The following is a 25,388-nucleotide window of genomic DNA, read 5'->3' on the forward strand; positions in this document are numbered from 1 at the left end:
AAAAATCATCAAACTTCCTTGGCCTCTCCTCCTTCAAATTAATGTTCTGGAAAAAAGAGGTCAATGGCAACAACAACAACAAAAAAACATCATTTTATCGTCTCTGTTTAAAAGAGAAGCAGAGATCCCAATCGCCTGCCTCTTGTAAGCATCAATGAAGGACCTGCTCAGTAAAGGGTGTAGTCTCTACCCTCAGAACATCAGGTACCTCAGAAGAAAACAAATTTCCATTTTTCTTGGTTAGCACAGCTTGTTTCCTGAAAGTATTCACATGGGCAGTCTATACACACATACATATACCCACTCCAATGTCTTTTTTATTTGCTTTACTTTGTGGCTTTTAAAAAATTTCTCCTCCATGTCCTCTGAATACAATTCTCAGGCCAAAGGCTTTTGTCATGTTTTAGTTTTAAGCAGATTCCATTCACATACAAAAAAATCTGCACTATTTTCAAGGTCCACAGCCAAATCCCACCAGCTGTCTCCTGCCTCACCCTCTGAATATTTTTGTTACATTTTGGATTCTTGAACACCAGTGGAAGTGATAACGAAGAAAAGCACAACTGCTTGGCGTGTAAAATGCAAACTTTTTAAAAACCACCAGCCACTGGATACCTTACCGAGAGGAATATCTATCAGCCAAAATACAAACTGATTTTGTCAAATGAGGTCACTTCTTTCAAAGCCGCAACTGGTGGTCTGACCGAGCTTGTGCGGTGTGTGTCTGTGCTGAGCTGCTGTGTTTTCTGCATCAAGAGAGAAGACACCCCAAACCAACACCTCTGCCCTCAGGACATGACCTGGGGACTGAGGAGGAGCGGGGAGGACGGAGGAGGGGGGGTGGAGCCATGGCCCTGAGGGGGCACCCCCCACAGGAGGAGCCAGCAGGGCCCCAGGCAGGACTTGGAGACCTTGGTGGAATAGCGTCTCAGGCCTCTTAAGTCAAGACTAGATGCCAAAAACGTGAGGCCCAGAAATTAACTTCTCAAGCAGTCTTTTACACACACAGAAAACCACCAGGCCATCTATATTTTCTCCTTAATTCTTCCTACATTATGACCTTCCACACTTGCCTGCACATGGACACAGAAAATACAGGCACAATTTTTACATACAGGCTCTCCCCACAACCCCACCTCCCCACACACAAGAGCATTAAAAAAAATCAGAAATCCAGGCTGTGTAGAACCCTAGGAGCAGCACCTCAGGGGTGCCCCCTACCCAGCTGGTGCTCCAAGGTGTACCTGTTTTACCAAACACAAAAGCATCAGCATGCCAAGCTGACTCCAAACACTGTGTACCAAGACAAGGAACCCACGTGCACGCCTCAGACACCAGCAGGGCCCCTCAGCAGGTCGGGGGTGACTGTCCCTCAAGTGCCCAGCCTCCAGCTCGCCACCAGGGCTGTCCCCATGACGCCAGGCTTGTGGCAGCAACGAGAAATAGGCACAGACTGGAACTGCCGGGCGGCCCAGGCAGACTTCTGAGCTGCCCTGTGACGGTTACAACTGGTGTTCTGGTTATAACCCACCAACAAAGGCGCACACACAGGGTGTGGCCGCACCCCCCGCCCCCACCACCACCACCGCCCTCAGCAACCTGAGAGGGCTGTGCTTCCTGGAGTCCAGTCCCATCTCCAAACCCTGTGAGAGTTAGTTCAGAACCCTGCCCTGCAATGCAGGGAAGGGCAGTCACACTGTCCCGACCGAGCTGATTACCTGTATGGATGCCCCAAACTTCTCATTGCAGAGGCTGCACACAAGCGCCCACCGACTGCTGGGGATGTGGGACACCTTCGTGATGGGCTCCATCTTCTCGGGGCTGCCGATGCTCACCTGGAGGCCGAGACAAAGCAAGACAGAGCGGTAGAGGCCACCAGACAGACAAAGGCAGACCACAGACGGAGAAACTTCAAGATGCTTCCTTCCCCACGACTCTCCTACCAGGGCATGCCAAGGGGCCCTCGCCCTCCTAGCACAGGTAAAATCCCACTTTAAAGGGGCGAGCTCCACACCTGGGCAGGGGGGTTGGGTTTCATCTGATGCAAACATCCTGTTTGTAAAGACATTCAGATATACCAACGTTCACTGCTCACCCAAGTGATAGCTCAGATGTGTACGTATCAGGACAAGGTAAACGAGTACACCTCTGGTCCACAGAGAAGTGGTCAAGGCTGGAAATCCATCTTAAATATACTAAAACACATTGTGAACAACTGAGTAAGTAAGTACTGACTGCTTTTAAACTAGTATCTCTCTTTCACTAGAGAAAAACCATTCTCCTTAGTCAGAAATGTTTACTACATACTAAATAGAAAACTGCCAAGATAAATAAGATGCCCTCTCCATGTTCGGGCTGGATCACTGAACTGTATCCTGTTAATACCAAACTGTGAGATCCCAAGTCCTGAAGCCTCACTTCAAAAATCACTCAGATAACTTTTTTCCTCAGGAGAAAAATGCACCAAAATTACACACCAAAAAATGCTAAAATTTGAATCACAAATGATATTCTCAGAGTGAGCCATGCAAATTAAATTAGTCAAGGTCTGGGACTTGAAATAAATTAGACCAGACCTGAAATTAAAAAGGTCGAGGCTAAGTAAGAATTTTAATAAAAATCACACAAATGTGACCTAGAGCAGTGGTTCTTTAACCACAACTGTGTGGCTTGCGTGGTTCGCCAGCTCCAAGGGGTTACAGCCCACCTCAGGGGAAGGCCGCAAAGTGAACGCCATGGGTCCACTCCTGGGAGCTTGTGCGCAGCGGAGACAAATCTGAACACCTCCACCCAGGAATCCAACTAGCTGTGGCTCCCAGTCAACGTCTCTACAAACGTTCACACCGTCAGCAGGTGACAGCGTGCCTCAGATTCAATTTAAGGTGGAAAAAGGAGTAGTAATTCACAGGCGGCGTTTTACTCAACCGCTGCGATGAGGTCTGCTAATTAATGAACGGCTCCCCGTGAGAATGAGCAGCACAGGCTCTGGAGCTGAACCACCCAGAAGGGTACCCACCTCGGGGATCCACAGCGCACAGCTGACATGCACCCACTTGGTCCCGCTGCGGGTGGGCTTCATCGCTCCTCCTTTCTTGGGACACAGCAAACACTTGGGCTGAACGCCTAGGGCGCACGTCCGGCACAGCCAGCTGCCCTCTGGGACCTTGAGGATTCCGTAGCAGGCCTATGAAGACACCGCACATCCCAAGGAAAAGAGAGAAGAGAGTTGTTTTTCCCGTATGTCTATTAATTTTAAACACCTAGAAAGAGTTTAACAGAACTGCCACCAAACAGAGGCACTCCCTTCAGGAAAGGTGCCGGGCAGCCTCACAGTCAGGAGGTGGGGGACACAAACTCCAGGGGGGGGCCTGAGAACCACTCAAGGACAGAAAGGTCCAACAGAAATCTGCTGTGTAGCTACAGATACCCCCTGTACCAAGTTTCTAAATATTAGTCAGTAAACCCTCAAAACACTCTCCAGAGCTAGACGGGGTAGGCATCCCTCCGATTTACTGATGCAGCTGAGACAGAGTGAGGAGAAAGCACAAAGCAGCTGAGTCTCCCAAAGCTGTGACATGAGACACCTCTGGACATGAGAAAGAACCAAGGGGCAGCCTGGGCCCCCAGGCTGAGCAAGCTCTACTAACCTGGCCCCCACGCCTCCTCACCCCAAGTGAGCACCACAGGCACAGAAAAATGAGACCTTCTAGACAAAACAAGAAATTTGGTCTCTTTGGCTGATGTTCAAAACAAAGCCTGCTTTACATAAGATGGCAAATTACACAAGACAGCAATAACTGCAGAACTCAAGGCAACTAAAAGCCATTAAGATGGGTCAAAGAAAGAAAAGGCAAACGCTGAAGAAGCAGAGAAAGAAAACCGTGATGGGACCAGGAGCACAGTCAGAGCCGTTTAAAAACACCAAACTGTTCAGAACTGTATCCTTAAATGAACTAACTACGAGTCAGGAAGTGGAGAGACAGAGTAACACAACTCCAATTCTCCAGACAGGAAAAACACAGCCGCTATGCAATCTGAATATCCAGGACGCAAAAAGGAAACCACAGGATGGGAGTGCAGCAAAGTTAAGTGACACTAAGGCTGGAGCTCAGGAGCAGTGTCGGTGCCGTGAATGAGCCACTGTCAACACAGCCCGACTGGAAAAACAAAACAAGACAAAACTTTTTATAGAACTGACACTATTAAGGCTTCAAATACCAAAAAAGTCTATATCAGGCACTCCAGAAAAAAAGTCTCATTTGAGCAGGTAATTTTTTCTTTTTTACTGGAAAAACAAGTCTAAGTAAATTAGAAGATTAAACAAAGGATGCCTTAAAGACAAGTCATGAAGAACATCCCAAAAGAAAAAGGACCCAGAGGAAATACTAAGAGACAATGAGGTGTGGCCAAAAGAACAGGAGACCAGGCTGGGGGGTGGGGTGTCTAGAGCTGCCCCCCACAACCCAGCCCCCACCCTGGGGTTCCAGTTTCAACTCTGCCAGTAACCCACTGTGGGACTCTGAGCAGCCCACCCTGACACCAGGTGACTCATTCATAAAACAGAGGGTTTGAGCAGTTTCCAAGTAGAACTCTTTTTTTCAAACAAAACTTTTCTCAGGATGAGGGGGGCGGGGAGTAAAAATGGTAGGGAAAAAAAAAAAAACTAAATGTCATCCAAGTAAAATAGCACAAAGGAGTGAAATGGTAGCCACAACGCGCATCATGTTGAGACGACAACACCTCTATGAGAATTCTCCATCATCCCAAGGAAAGCTCTTCGGTCATCTGAAAATCCAGAGCTACTATAACACAATCAGCAGGAGACTATGGTTCATGTGTCGTGAGGATGAGATGGGCTAAGGCCACACAGCCTGTGAAGTGCCCGGGCAGAAGGGACCCCCAGGAGGCAGCCAGAAGGACAAAAACAGCCGAGAATCACAAACTCGATTCTTCTTCCCCAGAGGTCACCAAGCCACCATCCCACACAAGTCTTCAAGATTGTTGTAAATCTCAGCATCAACAGGTGAGCTCAAAGCAAGTACCTCAGAAGAGTCTTCCAAAGAGTTTATATGAACACAGTCCCCACAGAAATACAGATTATTATTGTATTAAAAAATAAATGAAAGAAGAGTCGAGACTGAGATTCTCCCAAGCTTTTTAAATTACCCTATGCCCATCCTTACTGAAGCAACCGCCAAATCCTATTGACATCAGGGAGGACAGGAGATAACGTTCAAGAAAAAGGGCCCCTTTCCTCTTGTTTAAGGGCTCAGTTTATCGTGATGTCAGCAAAAGTGATGTTTTGAATTGTGTCCAAAAAGTTTATGTTAAAGTCAGTCCTAACCCAGAAGAAAACAGATGTAGTCAGTTACGATGAGCTCACACTGGAGTAGGGAGGGCCCTTCACCCACTGTGACGGGTCTTCCTACAAGACGGCCAAGTGTCAAGACAGAGACACATAGCGAGAACACGGAGCGACGGCAAAGCCGGAGGCCAGAGCAGTGCACAGCTGCAAGCCACGGAATGCCGACGACTGCCAGCAAGCCACCAGGGGCCAGAGAAGCGAGGAGGGGCGCTTCAGAGGGAGCATGGCCCTGCCGACACCTTGAATTCAGGCTTCCCGTCTCCAGACAGCAAGACAATAATTTCTGTCATTTTAAGTCATCCAGCTGGTGGTATACTCTGTTAGAGCAGCCCAAGCAAATTAATACAGGATCCCATTCTCCTGGCTGTAAAAGCAGCAAGAAATACTTGAAACACCCGGTAATAAGAAAGAGATGGGCACACGTCCTTAGCCCCCCATCTGTGGCTTCCTCCCAGGCCCCGCTGCCCACCTACCTGATGCACGCAGATGTTGCACTTGTCGCAGAACACCATCTCGTTGCCGTCCTCACCATCAGGTGACTGGCAGACGTCACAGACGACATCTTCGTCATACTCGATCCCCAGACCTTCCTCAGTCTCAATTGCATGGTTCATGTTGTCATAGCACCGCTGTTCAAATTCCTCCAGGACCCTCTCCATGGTGTATTCATCTAACTCGGGCATTCCTGGAGGAAAAATGCCGCAAACCTACTTTGATAAATCCATGAGTAAATATTATAATATTAGTTATACTAACGAATTCACAATGAATAAATAAATGTATCCTGAGTGTCCCAAATATTATCTGTTGAACATCTCTCTGACCCTTTCAAGGAAGGATCTTTAAATTAAAAGGGAGAAAGACATATCCACACAACAGTTTGTTCTTTATGGTCAGGTACTGAAGACACAGCACTGGAAGGTAGAAAAGTGAAAGATAAATCCCAGAAGTGCTCAAGGATGTTAAGTATTGAATACATTAGACTGTCATTTCATTACTGTATTATATATAACCACCAGCATATAACAGACTTCAAAACCATGACCACATAGTATGGCTTGGTTAGTTTTTCAAAAAACATTCCATTTTTTCAATGGAATGGAATGTTTAAAATGGTGCTGAGAACAGATTTCACTGTGAATACTCAAATGCTTTTACCTGGTTTATCCCTCCTCATCCTCTGAATTTACTAGTTGAGATGCATAAGCTAATCAGACCCATGAAAGACAGAAATACAAGCAATTTGAAGCAAAGAAGACAGCTCCTTATGAAGCAAATAAAATGCACTCTTCTGCAAGAAATGACCGAACTAAACTGCCGGCGGCCCCCGTGGTTGCACCCGGCGGTGGGTGCGGCTTATTCTCTTCCATTTGTGGGTGTGTCCAGACTTCCTACGACGAAAACACTCATGCAAGAAAGAAAAAACGGGCTGTAAAAAGTGGTCAAACACATCTAAGAAACAACAGAAATGCCGTCAGAGCCAACAACAACTCTTACGCATTACCATAAATTTAATTGACACTTCCAGTTTTTAAAAACTTGGAGAACACAACAGTGCTGGCACCACAGTTAGATAAGCCCTAATAAACACACATTCAAAAAAGCCACCTCTCATCTCAAACCCTATTTAATAACGAGATTGTTTCTGCGTGGCCAGACACTTTCATCTCAATTCTTCCTACCAGTTTTGAAAACATCACTGGCTTTGAAAATACAACCCTATACCCTATAATTAATTTTCACCATTAAAAAAAACAATGAAAGCCAAGGTAGTCTTCAAGCATGTGTTCAGTATATGTTAGACAACTGCACCACTTATCCTGCCAAATCGTTCAGCACTGCCTCACTGTCCGACAGAGACCCAGCACTACCCCTTGCACCATCCACAGAAGCCCCCAGCCCCTGGCCGTCGGTCCCTCTGCCTTAACTCAGGACCCCCCCGCCAGTCTAGTGGCGTACAGGGGTTTCCACAAAGTCTATGAAGCTGAAACATAGTATTCTGTCCAAGAGGAAACTTCTGAACAGATTCTATAAAGCAACCTTGTCACCTACTAACAGTCTAGCCACTAATATCTAAAAGCAAGGACCATGAGGAACGAATCAGCTTTGTCAAAATTCCCAGCTCAGTCCACAGGGTCTTTCCCACTCAGGGGCTGGGGAGCAGAAGGCGCGGCGGCACCCGTCACACGCCAGGCCCCATGCGAGGCTCAGGGACCCACATAAACACAGTCTCAGTCCTGCAGGGCTTTGAAATCCATCCACCATTTCATACATACTTACATAAGCTAGGCTGCAAAGAGCTTGTGCCACCACTTCCCGACCTCGACCTCCAGCACAAAGCTAATTAATCCTCACAGTCTCTCGTAGGGAACCCAGACTGGGCCTCACTGACTTGCCGTCTCCACACACTCCAGGCAACTCTTAGCAATCAGAAGTGGCGTGTAAGCCGAGACCCAAGTGTCATCCTGGTGGTGACACAAGGAGATGCGAGCAAAGGCGGTACAGGAGCCCTGAGCTGCACACACACAAGAACTGACTGATGTGTAGACAGTTAGATCGCGATGGGCACGACACCCACGCTAACGTGGGGCTTCACCCAGGGAAAGCCAGGACAGACAAATGGAGCGCTCGGGTTTAGCAAAAGACTTCAGGGGATGGCTGAAGTGAAAGCACAAGCGCTACGTCTGGAAATCGGTGCGCTTGGCTGGAGTGGAGTCTACTGTGAGAAACAGCAGGTCAGCGCTGAAGAAGCGATCCGAAGAGCTCAGCCTCCCTAGTTTCCTGGAGGTAAGGAAGTGGCGGGTTCGGGGCTGTAGGTCAGGGTGGGAACCAGGAGCCCTGCTCCTCCCCTCCTCACAGCCCTCCTCAGCCCACCACTCGTCCAGGGAGCACACGCAGACTCGACGGCGCCCCCAGGTGGTGAGGAGCTTCTCCCCTCACCTGCAGGCCTCTACTCATCCTGTACACAAGGCCACAGAGCCCTCTCTCACCCATCTCCTTAAACTCCTCGTTGGTCAGTTCCAGCCACGCGGCGTCCATGTCGTTGAGATCGTAACGACACACACTGTCGGCCAGTGTGCGGATGTCAACGTAGCCCAGCTCCGGAGGCTCGGAGCCTGACGAGACAATGTATTTCTTGGGCCTGATGAACATGAGGGATTTCTCTTCAGATACGACCCTGGTTAAGAAGAAAACAAGGCAGTGGGGTTACCCTTCCTGCCACAAGGAAGCAAGTCTGTCTGTCAGAAGGCCCCAGGCGAGCTTCCACCTCTGACCCTCAAACCCCAGGTCACCACCTGGTTAAGAGAGTTAACACCCTAACATCACTGCTAATAAAATACAGTAGAGTCATTAAAGCCCCTAAAATAAAACTAGATGTCAAGTGACAAAACTACCGAAGTTGTCACCACCAGCTTCTTCCGTGTGGCTTCCCAGGACCCTGCGTGCCTGCCGCCATCTGACAGCAGCGCACACACACAAGAATGCACCCCGCCCTAAGTGTCAAGGGTTAACGACTGATCCCCCTCCACAATCCAGGCCTGCCCGCCCCTGCTGGAGACCACCAAGCACGGGGTTCTCTGGGACACAGAAGAGACAGGAGCAGCCACACAGACAGCGGGTACAGCGGCGCGCTGGGGAGCCGAGGGAGGAACCATCCCCTCCAGGGCTAAAACTCGGGCCTCGGCCATCTCCAGGCAGCCTGAGAATCAGAGTCCCGGCCAAGTTAGGGACACTCCCAACACACACCTGGGATCCCAGGAGAGAAGGCAAGGTCCCTCTGCTCCTCATACTTCCACCTGTGAACACCTGGAGAACTGCTGCCCTCACACCCGCTCAGGAGAAAGACAGCACGTGAGAAGGTCCAGCCACTGCTGACCAGAGACCATGGCGGCCCAAGAGCCACTCACATCCACACCATCCCTCCACCTCCAGGTCTCACGGCGCCAGCAGTTTGCATTTATACCCAGCTGTCCAAGGAGTCCGTCATAGTTCCATCACCCTTATAATACCAGAGTGACTTTATCTATTAATATATGACATTGAGATAGGCAAATTTAAGGGAGTTTTTCCTCCTACTCAACTAAGGGCAGGGTTTCAGGTGAAAACTTCCACAAGCTGTGTGGGTGTTTACTTGTCCTTTGCTGGGCTCAGAATGCCTGGGACTGGGGATGCCAGCGCTGAGCAGTTAGGTGGTGCTGTGCCCCAGGGGTGGGTGAAACCTAAAGAGCCCAGGGAACATTCCACTCACTTCCCAGACGGCAGTCCGGCCTGGGAGGGTCATTTAATCCTGTGCACTTATGGGGACATTTGTCCCAGGGACCCCTAACCCAATAATCAGGCTCGATCATCTCAAGCGCCTGAGGCCATGATGGGGGCGAGGGCTGAGGGTAAACTCAGGCCACACTCAGTGATGGTGAAAGAGGACGTTTCGCAAAGCAGGGAGCTGAGGTGGCGGTGAAGTCGGGCGCTCTCTCCCTGTGAGCAGCCTCAGACAGGTGAGCAAACAAGCCCAGCTTCATGCTGAGGCAGGTCATCAAAGCCTGACCCTCAAAACCTTTCAGGGGAAAAGTGGTTTGGAAGTAAAATCCAGAGAAAGTCTCTAACAACATGTGGGCAAAGTTTATCCAGGGAGAACTCTAAGGTCCCATCCACATAGCCCTAACCTGACAGGACTGCTCACCCCCGTCCTCCCCCAGAGGTGGCGCTGACCCAGCAGGACGACAGGCAGACACCCCTCCCCAGGAGAGCGGCCTCCAGAAGAGGGAGCCACTGTGCCTACATCCAGGCGTCCCCCCCCACCCCCCACTTCCCAGGAAGTCCTGGAATTTACCTTCCTCTCGAGGAGAGCAGCACCTTCCAAGGTGGAGGCCCACAGCACCACCTGCGGACCCGAGGCGTGTTTCTACCACCTTTCTTATTCCCCCAGAAGCCCTACTGCTAACTCCACACTGCTCCCCACAGCCGGCTGGCTGGCAGGGCAGTAAGACCGTTGGTGGGGGAGGGGTGGCCCCTCTCCAAGGTACGTCTACCTGGCCACAGGCTGGGGGATGGTCCCAGGGCTCACTGGCACCTGGACCCCTTTCTCCCACTCCTGTCTCCAGGGATCCGCCAGCACGTAGTACTCGTCCGGGTTCAGCTGGTAGGAGTCATGGAGCTTCATGGCAGTGATCAGGTCTGTCCTAAACACCTGGACAGGGAGAGCAAAGGGTCACTGACACTGGGTATTTGCATTCTTCTTCAGAGCACTGGCAGCTGCAGGGTAACCATGGTACTGCCATGTAACCAGGTCACTGTTTCAACAGAGAACCAGTCCACCTACTGAGGAAACCCCTGGGCCTGCCAATACCCTGGGCCGTGCTTAGGATGGGAGCGGCAGAAGCTCAATGCCCTCACTCCCTCCCTGGCTCTGCGAGACGGCCACGTCTGCACCAGCAACGACACAAGAGCCTCAGTGTCCTCCCTGGGAAACTGCTAAGAGACTCCCAAGTCAGCAAGCAGGCTGCTGAAGACGCGTGCCTAAAAACCCCTGGAGGGAGTCATTCCACTCAAGGGCAACTTCCTGGTAAATGTTTAAGAACTAGAACTCCACTAACCATGTAACAACACCAAGCCAAAACCCAGGGCCACCAGGGCTTCTGTTCCCACCCTCAGGCTGCCTCCACCCAGCCCCTGCCCACTGGGCATCAGAGCTTCCAGCAAGGTGTCTGGAAGGGCAGGTTTTGGGTGGTCAATACCAGGAAGAGCAAAGGCTGCAAAAATCTAGGAGAGAAGCAAAGACAGACCAGTGGAGTCCAGGCAGAAATGAGCTTGTAAAGAATGTGTTTGCACTCCTTCACCTAGTGTAACTTCTGCTAGGTAAGCAGCATTTGTCAGGGAAGGAGAGGATGAGGAGAGAAAAAGAAGAAAGCAAGCTACCACCCTCTCCTCACCCTGCCAAAAACAGACCACAAGACTCCAAGGTACCCTCTGCCAAGAGAGCACCTCAGTGCCTCACAGCAGGTCAAGGAGGGACCAACCACAAAAGGAGTCCCCTCACGCCTGCTGCTCCTGATGGAGACTTCCCACCAGGGCCTTGCCTCAGTCCACTCGGGTCTCAGAGCTACAAGAGGAAGTGCTGACCCTGGCATTAGCACCACCCCAAGTTGTATTTGGCACGAAGTAAGCCTGCATCTGTAAGCTACTCTGTTTACACAAGTCACAATGCTGAACTCTCTCTTCTTGGGACAGGGAGTTCTTTCTTGTGCTGCGAAGTACGGTTCACATTATATGCCTGCTAATAGGTCCATATTTGTTTTTCCTGGTGACTTTTCAGGTTGGTGATCACTTTAATAAACGTCACCATAATAAAGTCTGAGGCAGGGTCTGAATAAAAGGGCCGTGTCTCCAGCCTGCCATTTTGGATCTGGACTTTCCCCCTGTATGTCACTGAAGTCCCAGGAACTGGCAGGAACCTGGCTGCGCACCTTCCACAAAAGCACAAGTGAGACCAGGGGCCCATGCCCCAGGGGCGTGAACTGTCAGCCATGCCCTCCCCAGCCCTAAAGAGAGAAGTCCTTTCAAGTCTCAGCTCTACATCTTCAGGAGGCAAATTAGTTAAAAACATATTCCAACAAGTCTGATAAGTATCAGTGTTAATAAGGGAATCTGCCAAAGAAGAAAAAAAATTCAAACTGAAGCAACAAGAAGAGAAAAGGCAGTTACCCCACTCTTTCTGCACTAGAGACTCGGGAGAGGGTGCTCAAGACTGAGGCAGATGCCCTCAAACGGACTTGATATCAGAGGTCCCCAGCAGCGCTGAACCTCAGCACTTCAAGTAGGAAGTCATTTCAACTCAGAAACTTAAAAAAAACAACAACAACCTGGAACAAAACGCAGGTCAGGGCCAAGGCCAGCACCACCCAGACTGCCCAGCGCCGACACCGGGAGGGCTTCCAGCAATGGGGACCGGTGCTCTCACACAGGGACCAGCTGCCTACAGAGCATGTCCGACTGAGCCCGCCAGGCTCCTGTCCATGGGATTTTTCAGTCAAAAATACTGAACAATATAATTAATAACAGCTAACAGGTACTGAGCACAATTTACCTCTGTGTATTAATCCACTGAATCCTCATAAGGATCCTGTAAGGTGAACACCTGCATTATCCCCATCTTACAGATTTGGAAACTGAGGAACAGAGGGGTTACATAACTTACCCAAGAACGCACTGACATCAGTATCAACAATCAGGTGTGTGTGTCAACCATATGCACTCACACACACACACACGCAGGACATGCACAGTCACACCAGCACTCAGAAATTACCTCTGAAGGCTTTCGATCTTCAGGTCTGGAGCAGGAACTTCTCCTGTGCTGGGATCGGGAATTCTGGGACCAGGTAGTCGACAGGCCTAAAGACACAAATGTCCCAAGAAAAGCAATCAATCAGAGGTACACAAACCACTGAGTGTTCGCAGCAAGGCGCCCTCAGTGCCACCCCAGGAGACCGCCAGTGCCCCGCCGAGCTCTCCCCTCTCCCCAAGAGCTCCTCCACTCCCACACTCACTTCCCACAGCAAGCCAGCAAGACCACTCCGCAGCCAGTGGTCAGGGCCGCTGCATCACAGCACACTCTCAGAGGGAAGAGGCGCTCAAGCGCACCATGCAGCTGGTGCCTTCATCCATAAGCCCGCACTTCTTCAGAGGTTCAGAGTCTCACAGTGGTATATATAAATCCAGAAGCTTTTAAAAAAACTTTCAGGAACTTTTTAAACGCTAACAGCATTGTGCTATATCCTAAACCCATACCCTAAAACATTAGGAAAAAAGTTCTGACTCCACAAACGAACTTAGCAATTCCTACAATAGGAAAACTCCGACCTGCCACAGACTAGGGGCTGCGGCCAAATCACCTTTAAAATTGCCTGCCCCCCTATCCCAGAAAATGCCTGCCAGCATCGGCCCTTCTCTGAGTTCGGAGGACAGGATGCTCTTATCCCATCATGTGGCCCCTTCCCCCGCTAAATCATGGAAATGGGGAGCTCCACCAGGCCGCCTATGTCTCCCTAATGCCACAATGTCTGAGTTCCTCTTGCTCCGGATGTTCTTCCCCGGGGAGGGCTCGTCTACACCCATAGTCTCACCTGGGAGACTGTCAGACCAGCATTCCCACACTAGTGTCCCTCCCAAGCGCCAGGTCCATGCTCCCCTCTTCGGATCAGACATCACGCAAGCCCTGGGTGTTCCTAAGGTGGGTCAACTCAGCACTACAGTAACTGGGCTCAATATTTTATTCAACCCTGTTTTTCTTCTTCTTCTATTCAAGAGTCATTCTAAACTCTCCTAACTCGGGACACATCCAATTAATGGCCGAGTGGAATGCAGCTGCCCAGGACCTCAGCACCTCAGCCCCTCTTCTCCACCTGTCACTGCCTCCTGTCTCTGGATGCTGTATCACTGCCTGAGATCCAAAACCACCCTAACTACCTGCAGTGTGTCTAGCTTCCTAATAACTCTCCTCCCTGTTGAACAGACTGTAGCATTTCCCATAAATTAACACCACTCCCCCTCCCCCCGAAATAATAGCTAAAACCTGAGGGGGACTGCCATTCTATCAACAAAGTCACTTTTCACTCAAACAGGAAACTCTTATCTCTACAGATTCCAGAGACAAGGGACACAATCAAAGCACCCTTAAGACCTTGGGGATATAAAGAAACAGATTCTGCATGTAAGCCTATCATCAGATTTGCCATGACGGAGACTAAGGGGATTGCCAAGCGTCCCTCAACAGGCAAAAGCACTACCGCTGATGACCAGTCCTGAGCTTGTTTATTGGGTCAACTGACTGTGCGGTTAGGCCAGCAGAACAGATTTCCTACCAGTAATCCTACTGAGTGGTTCAGTCTTAGACTCTTGAATGAACAAGAAAGTTTCAATCCCACACTGAAAGGAATATTCTGGGCATACTGGGGTAAGTCTGACTTGCATGAAGTTCTAAATCTGGTCATTATTGGAAAAAGGAAGACAGAAACCAAATTAGGAACCCAGAGAGGAAGGCGGCTGGGCAGCTCACAGTCTCTAGACAGGCCTGTCTTGCCCCCTCTGATCCTTGGGCCCACCCTCCAGCAGCCCAGCCAGTCTGCACAAGCAGACTCGATGGACTGCCCAGGAGCCCGGGGAGGGGCAGAGACGTAGGGCGCAGAGGGGTGGCCCCTCTACTGCAAATCGCTATCTGAAGTGTTAGGGACAACCTCCAGGCTGGTTCTCAAGGTTCCACGCAGCTGGCACAGAACTCAGTCCAAGGAATGGTGATCATTTTGAAACTTTTCCTAGGACTGCTTTCACATTCTTGAAAAATGTTGCCTGTTTTTAAAAACAGATATTCAAAACTGCTACAAATTTGGCATCTAATTCTATTACCCAAGAGAAAGACTGGTCCACCCAGAAATAGTCTGTCTCTCCTCCTTTTAATTTGCCTAATGCAAAAGGAGGAAGAGAAAAACTAATATTAAACTCACCTTGCAGAAAGGGCAAGATTGGGGTGAAAGCTAAGCTTAAATTATCACCGACATAAGGAATGTTCTTAGTTTACTTATAAAGCCAAAAACCAGAAACCATCCAAATAGCAGCATATCCATACCATGGGGTACTATCTGGCATTAAAAAAGAATGAGCTGTTGATACATACAACATGGATAAATGTGGTAATAATTATGTGGAGTGAAAAATGCCAGATAAAAAGAGTACATATTATTCCATTTATATAAAACTCTGGAAAATATAAACTAATCTATAGTGACAGAAAGTAGATCAGAGGTTAACTAGGGAAAGAGGGAAGGGAAGGATTCTCTTCAGTTTTATGATTTCATGGGTGTAAACATGTCAACATGTATGTGTGAGCAGAAAATAACTGATGATTTTCTGCCATCCATTTAGAATAAAGGAGAAGAAAATGCTCCGTTTTACTCTATGCAGGTGGTCTGTACTGAACCTAGACTTGGCTCAACAGTGAGAAGCAGCTGGTCCCTCCCTCCCTCGTCCAGCAGCAGATACTTGTTGCTCCCTCTAATTCACTTTAAAACTATGTAATAAGTATTTACAACATACAGTTCACCTAACGAAGTCAGTGCTATGCACACGGCAGATTCTTAATGTTTTAAAAAATGTCTTTAAGTAGCCAAAAATACAGTGTCGCTGTTCAGGACTATAACTCAAGAACGGAAGGTGGCAGGTACTAAGAACGTACCGCTGTTTTACCTATTAGAAGATAGGCTTTTGAGCGCAAGGAAAATGAGGTCATGGAAAATAAAGCACTAATGCCTTTAAAGACAGTGTGGTGGGGCCACTGCTTCCTGACCAGAACATATCTCCATCTACAAAGTCCACAGGAGCCTCCAAGCAATGCCTGATGTCCCTACACGAGTTCTCTCTCAGCCACACTCTGGTTCCTCCCAGACCATGATCCAAGCAGAAGAATTCACACTCATTTTTAATTTTAAAAAGTTATGATATAGAACTTTTTAAGTATGTTGGGTTAAAAAAAAAAATCAGTATTTCTAACACGAAAGGACTAGGAGACAACGATTTACTCTACAGTAAAATACTGGCCACTCATTAGTCCTGAAAAGCCATGTGTAAGATTATGCTGGGTTAAATGCTATATTTTGTTTTTGTTTTCAGAGTGCTGACATTTACTGATAAGCTAAGAATATGGCAAGTAAATTTTCTTTTTTATTTTCTTGTTGCTTTCAAGAGAAGCGTTAGGAACTCTAAAAATTCGGCAGTAACATTTAAAATTACTTACTGCCCATACACAAGATATTATTACCTAGAGTTAAGTCCACTCTACTGACAAGTGACTTTTAAATTCTTGACATGTACTTTTAGTATCAACAATTAATCTTATTAAACACGGAGAAGAATTAGCGAAAAATAAAGCCCTGCTTTGTTTTATTATCCCCATCTTCCCTTAAAACAGAAATGCAGGGGTGATGAAAGCGACAGAAGGCTCGCAGGTCGCAGCATCACGAGCATGATCCTGTGCGTGCTCTGCACTACTCACCCTGCTTTCTGGTTCTAGTCTGCATTTACCTTCAACACTGTCCTTCGAAATATAGTCATGCTGTCTTGCCCTAGATCCAATAAGGGGAAACCCCAAGAGTAAATCTACTGCATACTGCACACGCCTCCAACATCAGCCTTCCAGGTGGTGCAGCGCACGAAAGGCTCAGCAGAGACTGAATGGCAGGCAGCACAGCTGGGTGCTCACCCCACCACAAATGCAAAATACGAAAGAACCTCACCCCCGACCAAATGGTGCATCTCCTATCTCAGACCCCGCTTCTAGACCCTAAATCCCACGCTGGTGTTTTTAGGAGTGTTAAACCAGCTCAACAAAATGAGGTGCTTAGGACCAGCAAGTATGGAGCCCAGAGGGCCAGTCGATGTCACAACAGTGCAGACTGGAGAGAGCAAGGCGAGGCCAGCCCTGCACCAGTGAGGTGCTGCTGCGGAATGTCCAGTCTGAGAGAAGGGAACAGATTTAACACAGTGCCCATTTGCTTGCGCTGTGTGATAGAAGACCCGCCTCCCACACCACTGCTCCTTCTACCAGGGCCTGACCCCACACCTCCCACAGCCCAAGCCCCTTCCCTCCCAAAATGGCTTGTTAGCTCTGCAGTTTATCTTCCAAAGCACAAAGCTTGATGGGTGCGTGCTCAGAGCACTGGCCCAGGAATGTTTCAACATACCTGGGCCTTCAACCAACTGACACAAATGTTTTGTTTCATAGTCACCCAGCCCTTCTGTTAAGTCCAAGTCCATGTAGCAGATCAGGTGCTAGTTGCTCCTTGAGCTCAAGACGATGCTCTGCCCATCAATGTCGACAAGCCACAAGCTGGGTGTGAAAAGGGATAAAGCCATCTCCACGTGCCTAGAGGAGACACGCGTACTGCACATTCTGCAGTACTTGAGCCAAAATTCCCACATTTCAAGAATTCCTACACAACTCCTCAGTGTCCCAAGATTCAACTGATGGTGGGAAAGGAGCAAATTAAAGGTCCAGTCACACAGGAATAGAAGCGGAAGCAGAGTTACTAACCTTTATGCAAAAGAGAAACCACTGAGAAACCTCTGAAGACTTGTCATGAAGGAAACCAAGCACAGTCAAATAAACAAACAAACAAAAAAAGTGAAAGCAAGTTATTAAAAACATGTAACACAAAAGGTCCAAATGAGAAAGCATGTTTCATCCACTAAAAACTTTGGTGCTTCTTCACTGTTTATCTGTAAGCTGGAGAGAGCCCAGGAAAACCAAAGTCCTCACATAACTTCATGTTTGTCACTCAACAACCTGCATTGCTAAGTGAAAAATTAGTTGGTTGACTTTCTTCTGTGTCTTTGTCATCACAATTGAGGGAGCAGAACTTGGTTGGGTAACTGGAAAAGACAGAAGTGTTTCAGGGTCAGCACAGGTGTGGAAACCGGCAGACCAGGCAAGGCGTCCACAAGGCGCCTGGCTCCGCAGCCCCTCGCCTCACCCAAGACCTTCCCACAGGGAGGTCAACGCAGCCCTGAAATTTGAGGCATGAGGCAAAAATGGTTCCTAGACCCAATTCCAATATGCGCTTGTGGAAGCTTCCACATCCTAACAAGCAACTGTCAGGTGCCAGCAGGATGTCCAAGAATTCAACTCAATTCTGACATGGAGACAGAACTAGATTCCACAGACTCAGTCCCACAAGACCACCATCCGCTTCAGAGGCCAGCTGCCAAGCCCAGGTTGTTACCTGTGCCTCTGACTGGCAGAGGTTCCCAAGACCCTCTCCTCGAGTCATTTGTCAGAGCAGCTCACAGAACTCAAAGAAACACGTTCCATACTAGATAACCAATTTATTATAAAAAAGATACTGAGGGATGAATCAATAGCCAATAAAGAGACGCACAGGACAAGGCCTGGGCAAAGGGCACTGGCATCCGAGGGCTCTCAGAGTGCACCGTTCTTGCCAGCCAGCGCAGGGCCACCACCTGCAGGCTCACCGAGCTCTGTGCTTTCAGGATTGTACGGAGGCTTCTTTATACAAGCGTGATTGATTAAATCACTGGCCACTGATGACCAGCTCCAGCTCCTCTCCTCCCCCCTCAGGCTGGGTGGAAACACTGAAACTAGCCCCACTGTTGCATTTGCCAAAACCCCTGAAGACGGAGGCCCAAGGACTCGGAAGAGATAAAGCGCTTGTGTCCCGAGGCTGCGCCCTGGCACAAGGCACTAAACTTCCGAGACTGGCTGAGCCACCCCGTCCCAGGAGCCCAGCCCGCGAACACTCCAACACGGTTTCATCCAACTGCGAGGCTGGCAGTCCAGGGCACCTGGAGAAAGGCTCCCACAGCTATGCCTGCAGCTGGAGGCGGGCTTGCATGGCGCAGACAGTGCCTGTGCATCCCCAACTGTAAATACCATGCAGCTATTCCCCTGCACCAAGCCAGAAATCAAAGCAAAGGGCTCCGGCCCAGGAGGCCAGCCGGGCCCAGCCAGGGCTATGTGGGGGCCGCAAGCTGATGTCTGCAGCTGTCTCTTCTCCACTTGGACATGTGAGGCGCTGGGCTGGGAGCTGCTGCCAAACTTCTGTCAGAAATGCAGGCTGGAAAGGCTGGGGAGTGGCCACTGCACTGACACAGCCCTTGTTATGAGCAAGGCTTCCAAGCACCCAGACTCAACTAAGGGCAGGCTCAGCTCTGGGTACCTGAGTGCAGAGGCAGAAGGCACCCTACTCACACCCACCGCGTGCCTACATGAGAGGATGGCATCCAACGCACACAGGCAGGCTGGTGGCAGAGGCCCACACGGGACAGCAGCCGCCCTCAGAGAAGGTGCAAAGTGTGTTTATGCTGTAGATGTGTGCACGTGTCTCTATGACCCAGCATTCTAAGGGTTCTAAATGACAGCTGTTTGCCACAACCATCACCCACCCTAACGACCAAATCAGCAGGCCGAGACGGCAGCACAGCCACAAAGTACCACCACACACTTTCCCCTGGGTCAACCATGACGAGGCCAGCCTGCCTTCCTTCTATGAGCAGCTATCGTCTTCATCCTCTACCACCACCGCTCAACTTCCATGTGGAGCCCAGGGCAGAAGAAAAACCAGCTTCGTGGTCTACCTACATTAACCCTCCAGCACATCATAAATATCTACCTTAGTCTGCAGGGAGACCAGCACAGACACAAACATATTAGCTGGAGGCCAAAACCAGCCCATTACAAAGAAGGTGACTTGATGGATACACCTTTGGTGGGGACTTTGGACACCTTTCTTCCTCCTAGAGCTCTGGGTGAAAAAACAGGTTTAGATGAAGCATCTGGTCTTCTATGGGCTGAACTATGTCCCCCCCAAATTTTTTATGTTGAAACATAACCCTCCAGTATCTCAGAATGTGACTGTATTATATTATTTGGAGATAAAGCCTTTAAAATGGTGATTAAAATGATGGGTCCCAATCCAATGTCACTGATCACAAGAGGACATTTAAACACAGAGACATCAAGGATGCACATGGTCATAGGAAAGACCTGTGAAGACTCAGTAAGATGGTGGCAGTCGGTCTGCAAGCCAAGCAGAGAGCCCTCAGGAGAAAGCAAACCTGCCAACATCTTGACCTTGGACTTCCAGCCTCTAGAATCATGAGAAGTAAATGTCTGTTGTTTAAGCCACAAAGGCTGTGGGATTCGTTACGTCTGCCGGCAATGATGAATGGAAGGGCCTCTGGGCAGCTGACGAGGCCTGGACTGGGCCAGGGTCCAGAACTACACTGTCCACTACGGTAATCACTAGCCATGTGGCTTTCTAAATTTTAATTAAGATTAAATAAAATTTTAAAACTCAGTTCCTTACTTATACTGCAACATTTCCCTTCTATTGGGCAGCTCTACTCCAGAAAGCAGAAGGGTCTAAGTCTGAGAGAAGAACCTTTTGTGACTCAGCCCTTCCAAGGTGGACAAGAGGCCCGAGTCAGAGCAAGCATAGACCTGTTCCTCAACCAAAAATGCAGGGGAAGAGGCCTCTCTGGGCCTTTCATCAAGCACTGGAAGTAATTCATGAACCCTTCTTCTGATTAATTCTGAACCTAAAAAGCAATGTTTCCTTTTTGCAATTGCTGCAGGACGACACTGTGTACTCAGCAAGCACTTACTGAGTGCATACAACTCCAGAGGACACTTTGACAGGCACCAGAGGTGCAGAAAAGGGATACCTAAGCTCGTTTTTGCCTCAAGGAGTAAAAGGCCTAAGTAAATATTAAAGAAAACAAGTAGTGAGGGCCATGAACCAACAAGTACCAAGAAGTTCAGAAGGCATTCCCAACGGCTCCCACAGGTGGGGTACAGCCCCCTCACACAGTCCCCTGAAACAGAAGGCAAGCCCCGCGCCTGGAGCGCTCACACCTGGGCCTCTGCTTTCCTCACCCAGTTCACTCCCAGTGGGAGTGCCAAAGGTCAGCTCCCACTGTCTGTCTGGGAGGGTCACAGCCCTTCCCCATCTGGTCACAGCTTTCCCATCACCACCAATTCTCCTCCGAGCTGCTCCATGCCTGCACCCAAAGCTCCAATCAAACTATGTTTGAGTTCTTCTGTTTCTAATAGTTCTGCTGGCTGTCAGTGTGCTGCCCACAGCAAAGCCTTGCTTTCTAATTTGCTGTTTTTAATTCTGCTGCTTTTAATCTGCAGAAAGTGAAGAAGAACTAAAGAGCCTCTTCATGAAAGTGAAAGAGGAGGGTGAAAAAGTTGGCTTAAAGCTCAACATTCAGAAAACGAAGATCACGGCATCCAGTCCCATCACTTCATGGCAAATAGATGGGGAAACAGTGGCAGACTTTATTTTTCTGGGCTCCAAAATCACTGCAGATGGTGATTGCAGCCATGAAATTAAAAGACACTTACTCCTTGGAAGGAAAGTTATGACCAACCTAGACAGGATATTAAAAAGCAGAGACATTACTTTGCCAACAAAGGCCCGTCTAGTCAAGGCTATGGTTTTTCCAGTAGGCATGTATGGATGTGAGAGTTGGACCATAAAGAAAGCTGAGTGCCAAAGAATTGATACTTTTGAACTGTGGTGTTGGAGAAGACTTTTGAGAGTCTCTTGGACTGCAATGAGATCCAACTGGTCAATCCTAAAGGAAATCAGTCTTGAATATTCATTGGAAGGACTGATGCTCAAGCTAAAACTCCAATACTTTGGCCACATGATGCAAAGAACTGACTCATTGGAAAAGACCCTGATGCTGGTAAAGATTGAGGGCTGGAAGAGAAGGGGACAAGAGACGATGAGATGGTTGGATGGCATCACCAACTCAATGGACATGAGTTTGGGTGAACTCCGGGAGTTGGCAATGGACAGGGAGGCCTGAAGTGCTGCTGTCCATGGGTTCACAATGTCGGACACAACTGAGCGACTGAAATGAACTTAACTGAATCTGCCAAAACTTGGAGCACAGAAAAACAACAGTTTGCATAAAACAATTTCATCCTTCAGGACTGCTCAACTCCCATCTCCTCTATAGAGGAGGCCCCTGGCCTCCTCTGAATGTGTGTCTTCTACATATATTCCTACATACTCCTTCCCTGGCCCCTCCCTCCTCTGAATGTGTGTCTTCTACATATATTCATTTCCACAGTGCATAAGAAAGCCATCTCCAACTGTCCTGATAAGATCCAGCTCTGATGGAGAGTAATGTGTCAAAGACAGAGTTCCTTGTAAACAGGCCCAATACCTTTCCCATCACTCAGCAGAGCAAGCATTCTTTCAAGATTTCCCAAATCTGATCTGTAATACAAAACATAAGATAATGGGCCAGAGCTCAGGCACACTGCTAGGTTCAAAATTTCCTTGTTATCTGAAAGACACTCTTCCCTGGGTCGTCTGTGAGCTTCCCAATACACAGACACTGTGTGACATTTATTTTGACTGCCTAGAAGCCAACTAACTTCTGGTTCTCAGCTGCACTGTGAAAATATGAGGATGCCAGAGAGCTGAGTCGCAGACAGTAGTATTATTAAATACAGTCATGTACAAATCCACTGAAGAGCGCTGACTCGTGACCTACTAAAAACCTGTGCTTGATATTTTCACATCACACCAGGCAGCCCAATCTCCCTTCGTATCAGGCTGGACTAGTTAATAATTAACTGGCTTCGATTAAGTTCCCTTTTCATAAAGAACAACTGTGAGGTGCTGTAAATGATGTTTAGGAAAAACAGACACACCAGTGACTCTGGAAACTGGATTATTCACCTTTGGACAACAAACAGGAAGCCTGAGGAATGCCGCCTGCGTTCAACCTCACCCAGGAAGATAAAGACCTGCAGTATCCCACTCAGATGTGATACTCAGGCCTTGGCTCTTTTCTGACCTCCCTGATACATGAAGCGCCTCAGCTCTTTAAAGCATTACATTAAAAAATCCTGTTTTTACGTGGACCCAAACCCTGGTAGGCTCCAAGAACAACAAAGCAGGACTTACTGCCATTGTCGTCAGAATCCTCACTGCTGCTGGGAAGGCGACCTCGTTTCATGATCTCCCCGGGAAACAGCAGGCAGCCTGCAAAGCAATGAGACAGCACTTAACCCAAGATGATAACACACAACCAGCAAGTTGTGCTTCAGACGGCAGCCCAGGATTTACAGCACACAAAACGCAAACAATCGGCTTTAAGTAGCATTTGAATTATAAACAGTAAAAAGACCAAAGAGACGTAATTAGGTGCAATTATTAACAGAACAGGTTCAAAAAGGGGGGGGGAGAGGTGGAGAAATTACACATCAGCAGGTCTCCCAAAGGTGCCAGGCTTCTCTCTTGCTCCTGTGACATTATCACTACAACTACTCCGGGAGTCTCTTTAGCTGACTGGCAGCAAGCTCTGCAGAAAAAAACCCATGGCAATGAGCACAGTGCTTCCTCACTATATACAGATTCATATTTCACACGTGTATTGGGGTGGGCGGGTGGTTAGGGATGGGGCTATGCCGGGATGTGTGAATATTTACACTGCTCTGGGCAGCATTGCTTCTCAGGCAAATACTGCTGAAAGAATCCTAAAAACTGAATACCTAGAATTCTAGGAGCAAAACAAATCGGACACTGGGAATGCAAATGCCTATCCTAGTCATCTCCAACACCCCAGCAATTCATTCTTATCCAGACTCCTCCCCTTTACTCAGGAGGAAAACTCAAGTCTAAAAGGTTTAGGCGGTGACCTGCCCAAGGTCACATTGTAAGCAGGCAAAATCCAATTTCACTACCTTTTCCCCAACTCCTTACAGGCCTTGTCCAACCCAACTCAACCAAATGAAGAAAGCAGTCTGAGCAGACACCCAGTCTACCCGGCCAGCTCCTGCCAAGCAACTGGTGGTAACAGGCCTCCATCACCACAGAACAGAGAAACAGGGCGGAGGGCTGAGACTGAATGGCCACCACCGAACTCCCACAGATGACCATGAGGTTATATTCAGACAGGGCAGCTTTCCAAACACAACCAAAAAGCTTTTCCAAACTAAAAATTACTCATCACCTTGCCATCTTTAGGACCCAGATACTACTGCCATATCGGTAATTCCCAAAGAGAGAGGAGGGCTTTCCAAGTCAAAGTATGGTTGGTCAGCCATCCCCTCCCCGCTCAGCCTCTCAGAAAAGTATATCCCAACCTCTCCCTCCCTGGGAATCCCACCATCGCAGTGTGTTGAGTTTCTATGAGTGGGGCACACAGGAACCGCATGGGGAAAGAATGTGGAGCATCACTATGCTAGAACAGAACAAGACAGAAACTGCTCTACAAGTCAGAAATAAAAACCCAAAGGTCCGCTCTAAGTGGAACTGGAAAACTGAAGTCAAGAAAAGCTGAAAGCATTCCATACAATGCATCTGCTCCCACCTTCAAAGCAGACCTATATGGTTCTTTCAAACATTCAGGCCTCTAATCTATACTGGAAATTTCCTTCTGAGACACTCACCAGTTAAGGTTTGTATGTTTTTACCACATGATTCTTCAAAAGATGATTAAAAGAATTTCCAAGAGGAAGCCAGGACATGAGTCCTGATCTGGGTCACAGGTAGCGTCTACAGTCATAAAATCTACAACCAGTGAGGCCCCATCCACAGCCCTGGCTTTTCTGCAGAGCCCTCTTCACCCGTAACTCTAACACCCAGCAACCTAGGGCAGGCCCACCCCAGATAAAGTTCCTCAGTCAGCAAACTCCTGTGGCCCCCTGCCCACGTGACTATCCTCCCTGCCCTGTCACCCTCTGCCAAAACGCCAGGTGCTGACAGCTGAGCTGTCCTCCCACTTTCTAGAAGGCACCCCTGCCCTCCCCCTCTAAACCGTCAGGAGGCACCAGGGGAAAACAGAAAGGCAAAGACCGACTCGTTCCCAGTAGCAGCTTCAGCTCCTAAATCCTACACTGCAAGAGAGCTTGAGAGCAAGAAAAAGAGAAAAATAAAGTGCTTCCTAAAGAGGAATTCCTTAAGAGTCACAGTGTGGAGCATCAGGGCAAGAAGAATGCAGTCCCCCTATCGTGAGCAGGTGTTAAGAACGGTGAGGAAGAGAAAGAGGCTGAGAAGGTCCCTAAACTCTCCCCGGCTAGAGATGAGGCAACAAATGTTGGCTGCATCTCCACTGATTCGGACAACTAGCATTTACCTAAACAGAAGAGTTTGGAAAACTCAGAATCTTTTTACATCAAAATGCTCTCTTCCTAGTGTTCACACACAGCTCTCAGAGAAAGCACATGCTTTCAACAGTCACTATATGCAAAATGCAAGCACTGGCCAAACAGATGATGCTCCTAACACACAAAAATACTTCCAAGCAAAAACACGCAAGTAAAAGCAAAGTAAAAATAGTATTTCCCTTCTAATGAACTCCATTCTCACCAGCCCTGAAAGAGCCTGAGTAAAGGAGGTGAAGAATGCTGTGCGTGCTGCACTTCTCCAGGGAACCTGCACAGTAACGGGGTGAGGGCACACCAGCATCGCCGCCTCCGTGGCTCTGA

General features: G+C 48.6%; 1 protein-coding gene across 26 annotated transcripts in view; it reads right to left on the bottom strand.

Moving 5' to 3' along the window:
* JADE1 (jade family PHD finger 1) overlaps positions 1–25,388 on the bottom strand; it is a 299,180-nt gene that overhangs the window by 14,552 nt on the left and 259,240 nt on the right. For 20 of the 26 annotated variants that reach the window (XR_015144266.1, XR_015144268.1, XR_015144267.1 and 17 more), the window contains 7 exons: positions 22,864–22,941; positions 12,672–12,757; positions 10,396–10,553; positions 8,356–8,543; positions 5,839–6,050; positions 3,017–3,184; positions 1,719–1,835 (listed from right to left, as the gene is read on the bottom strand). Coding sequence is in view for 21 of the 26 variants with exons in the window: in XM_086346730.1 (XP_086202856.1) it covers positions 1,719–1,835; positions 3,017–3,184; positions 5,839–6,050; positions 8,356–8,543; positions 10,396–10,553; positions 12,672–12,757; positions 22,864–22,941 (1,007 nt within the window). In the remaining 5 variants the exon portion in view is untranslated. Of the gene's footprint in view, positions 1–1,718; positions 1,836–3,016; positions 3,185–5,838; positions 6,051–8,355; positions 8,544–10,395; positions 10,554–12,671; positions 12,758–22,863; positions 22,942–23,159; positions 23,261–25,388 lie in introns of all 26 variants that reach the window. The other 6 variants (XR_015144264.1, XM_086346719.1, XM_086346723.1 and 3 more) reach the window with 1 other exon arrangement.

The sequence above is a fragment of the Bos grunniens genome, chromosome 17, assembly GCF_055505025.1.
Source record: "Bos grunniens cultivar Pamir isolate PY7600 chromosome 17, Bosgru_T2T1.0, whole genome shotgun sequence".
NCBI classification, from domain to species: domain Eukaryota; kingdom Metazoa; phylum Chordata; class Mammalia; order Artiodactyla; family Bovidae; genus Bos; species Bos grunniens.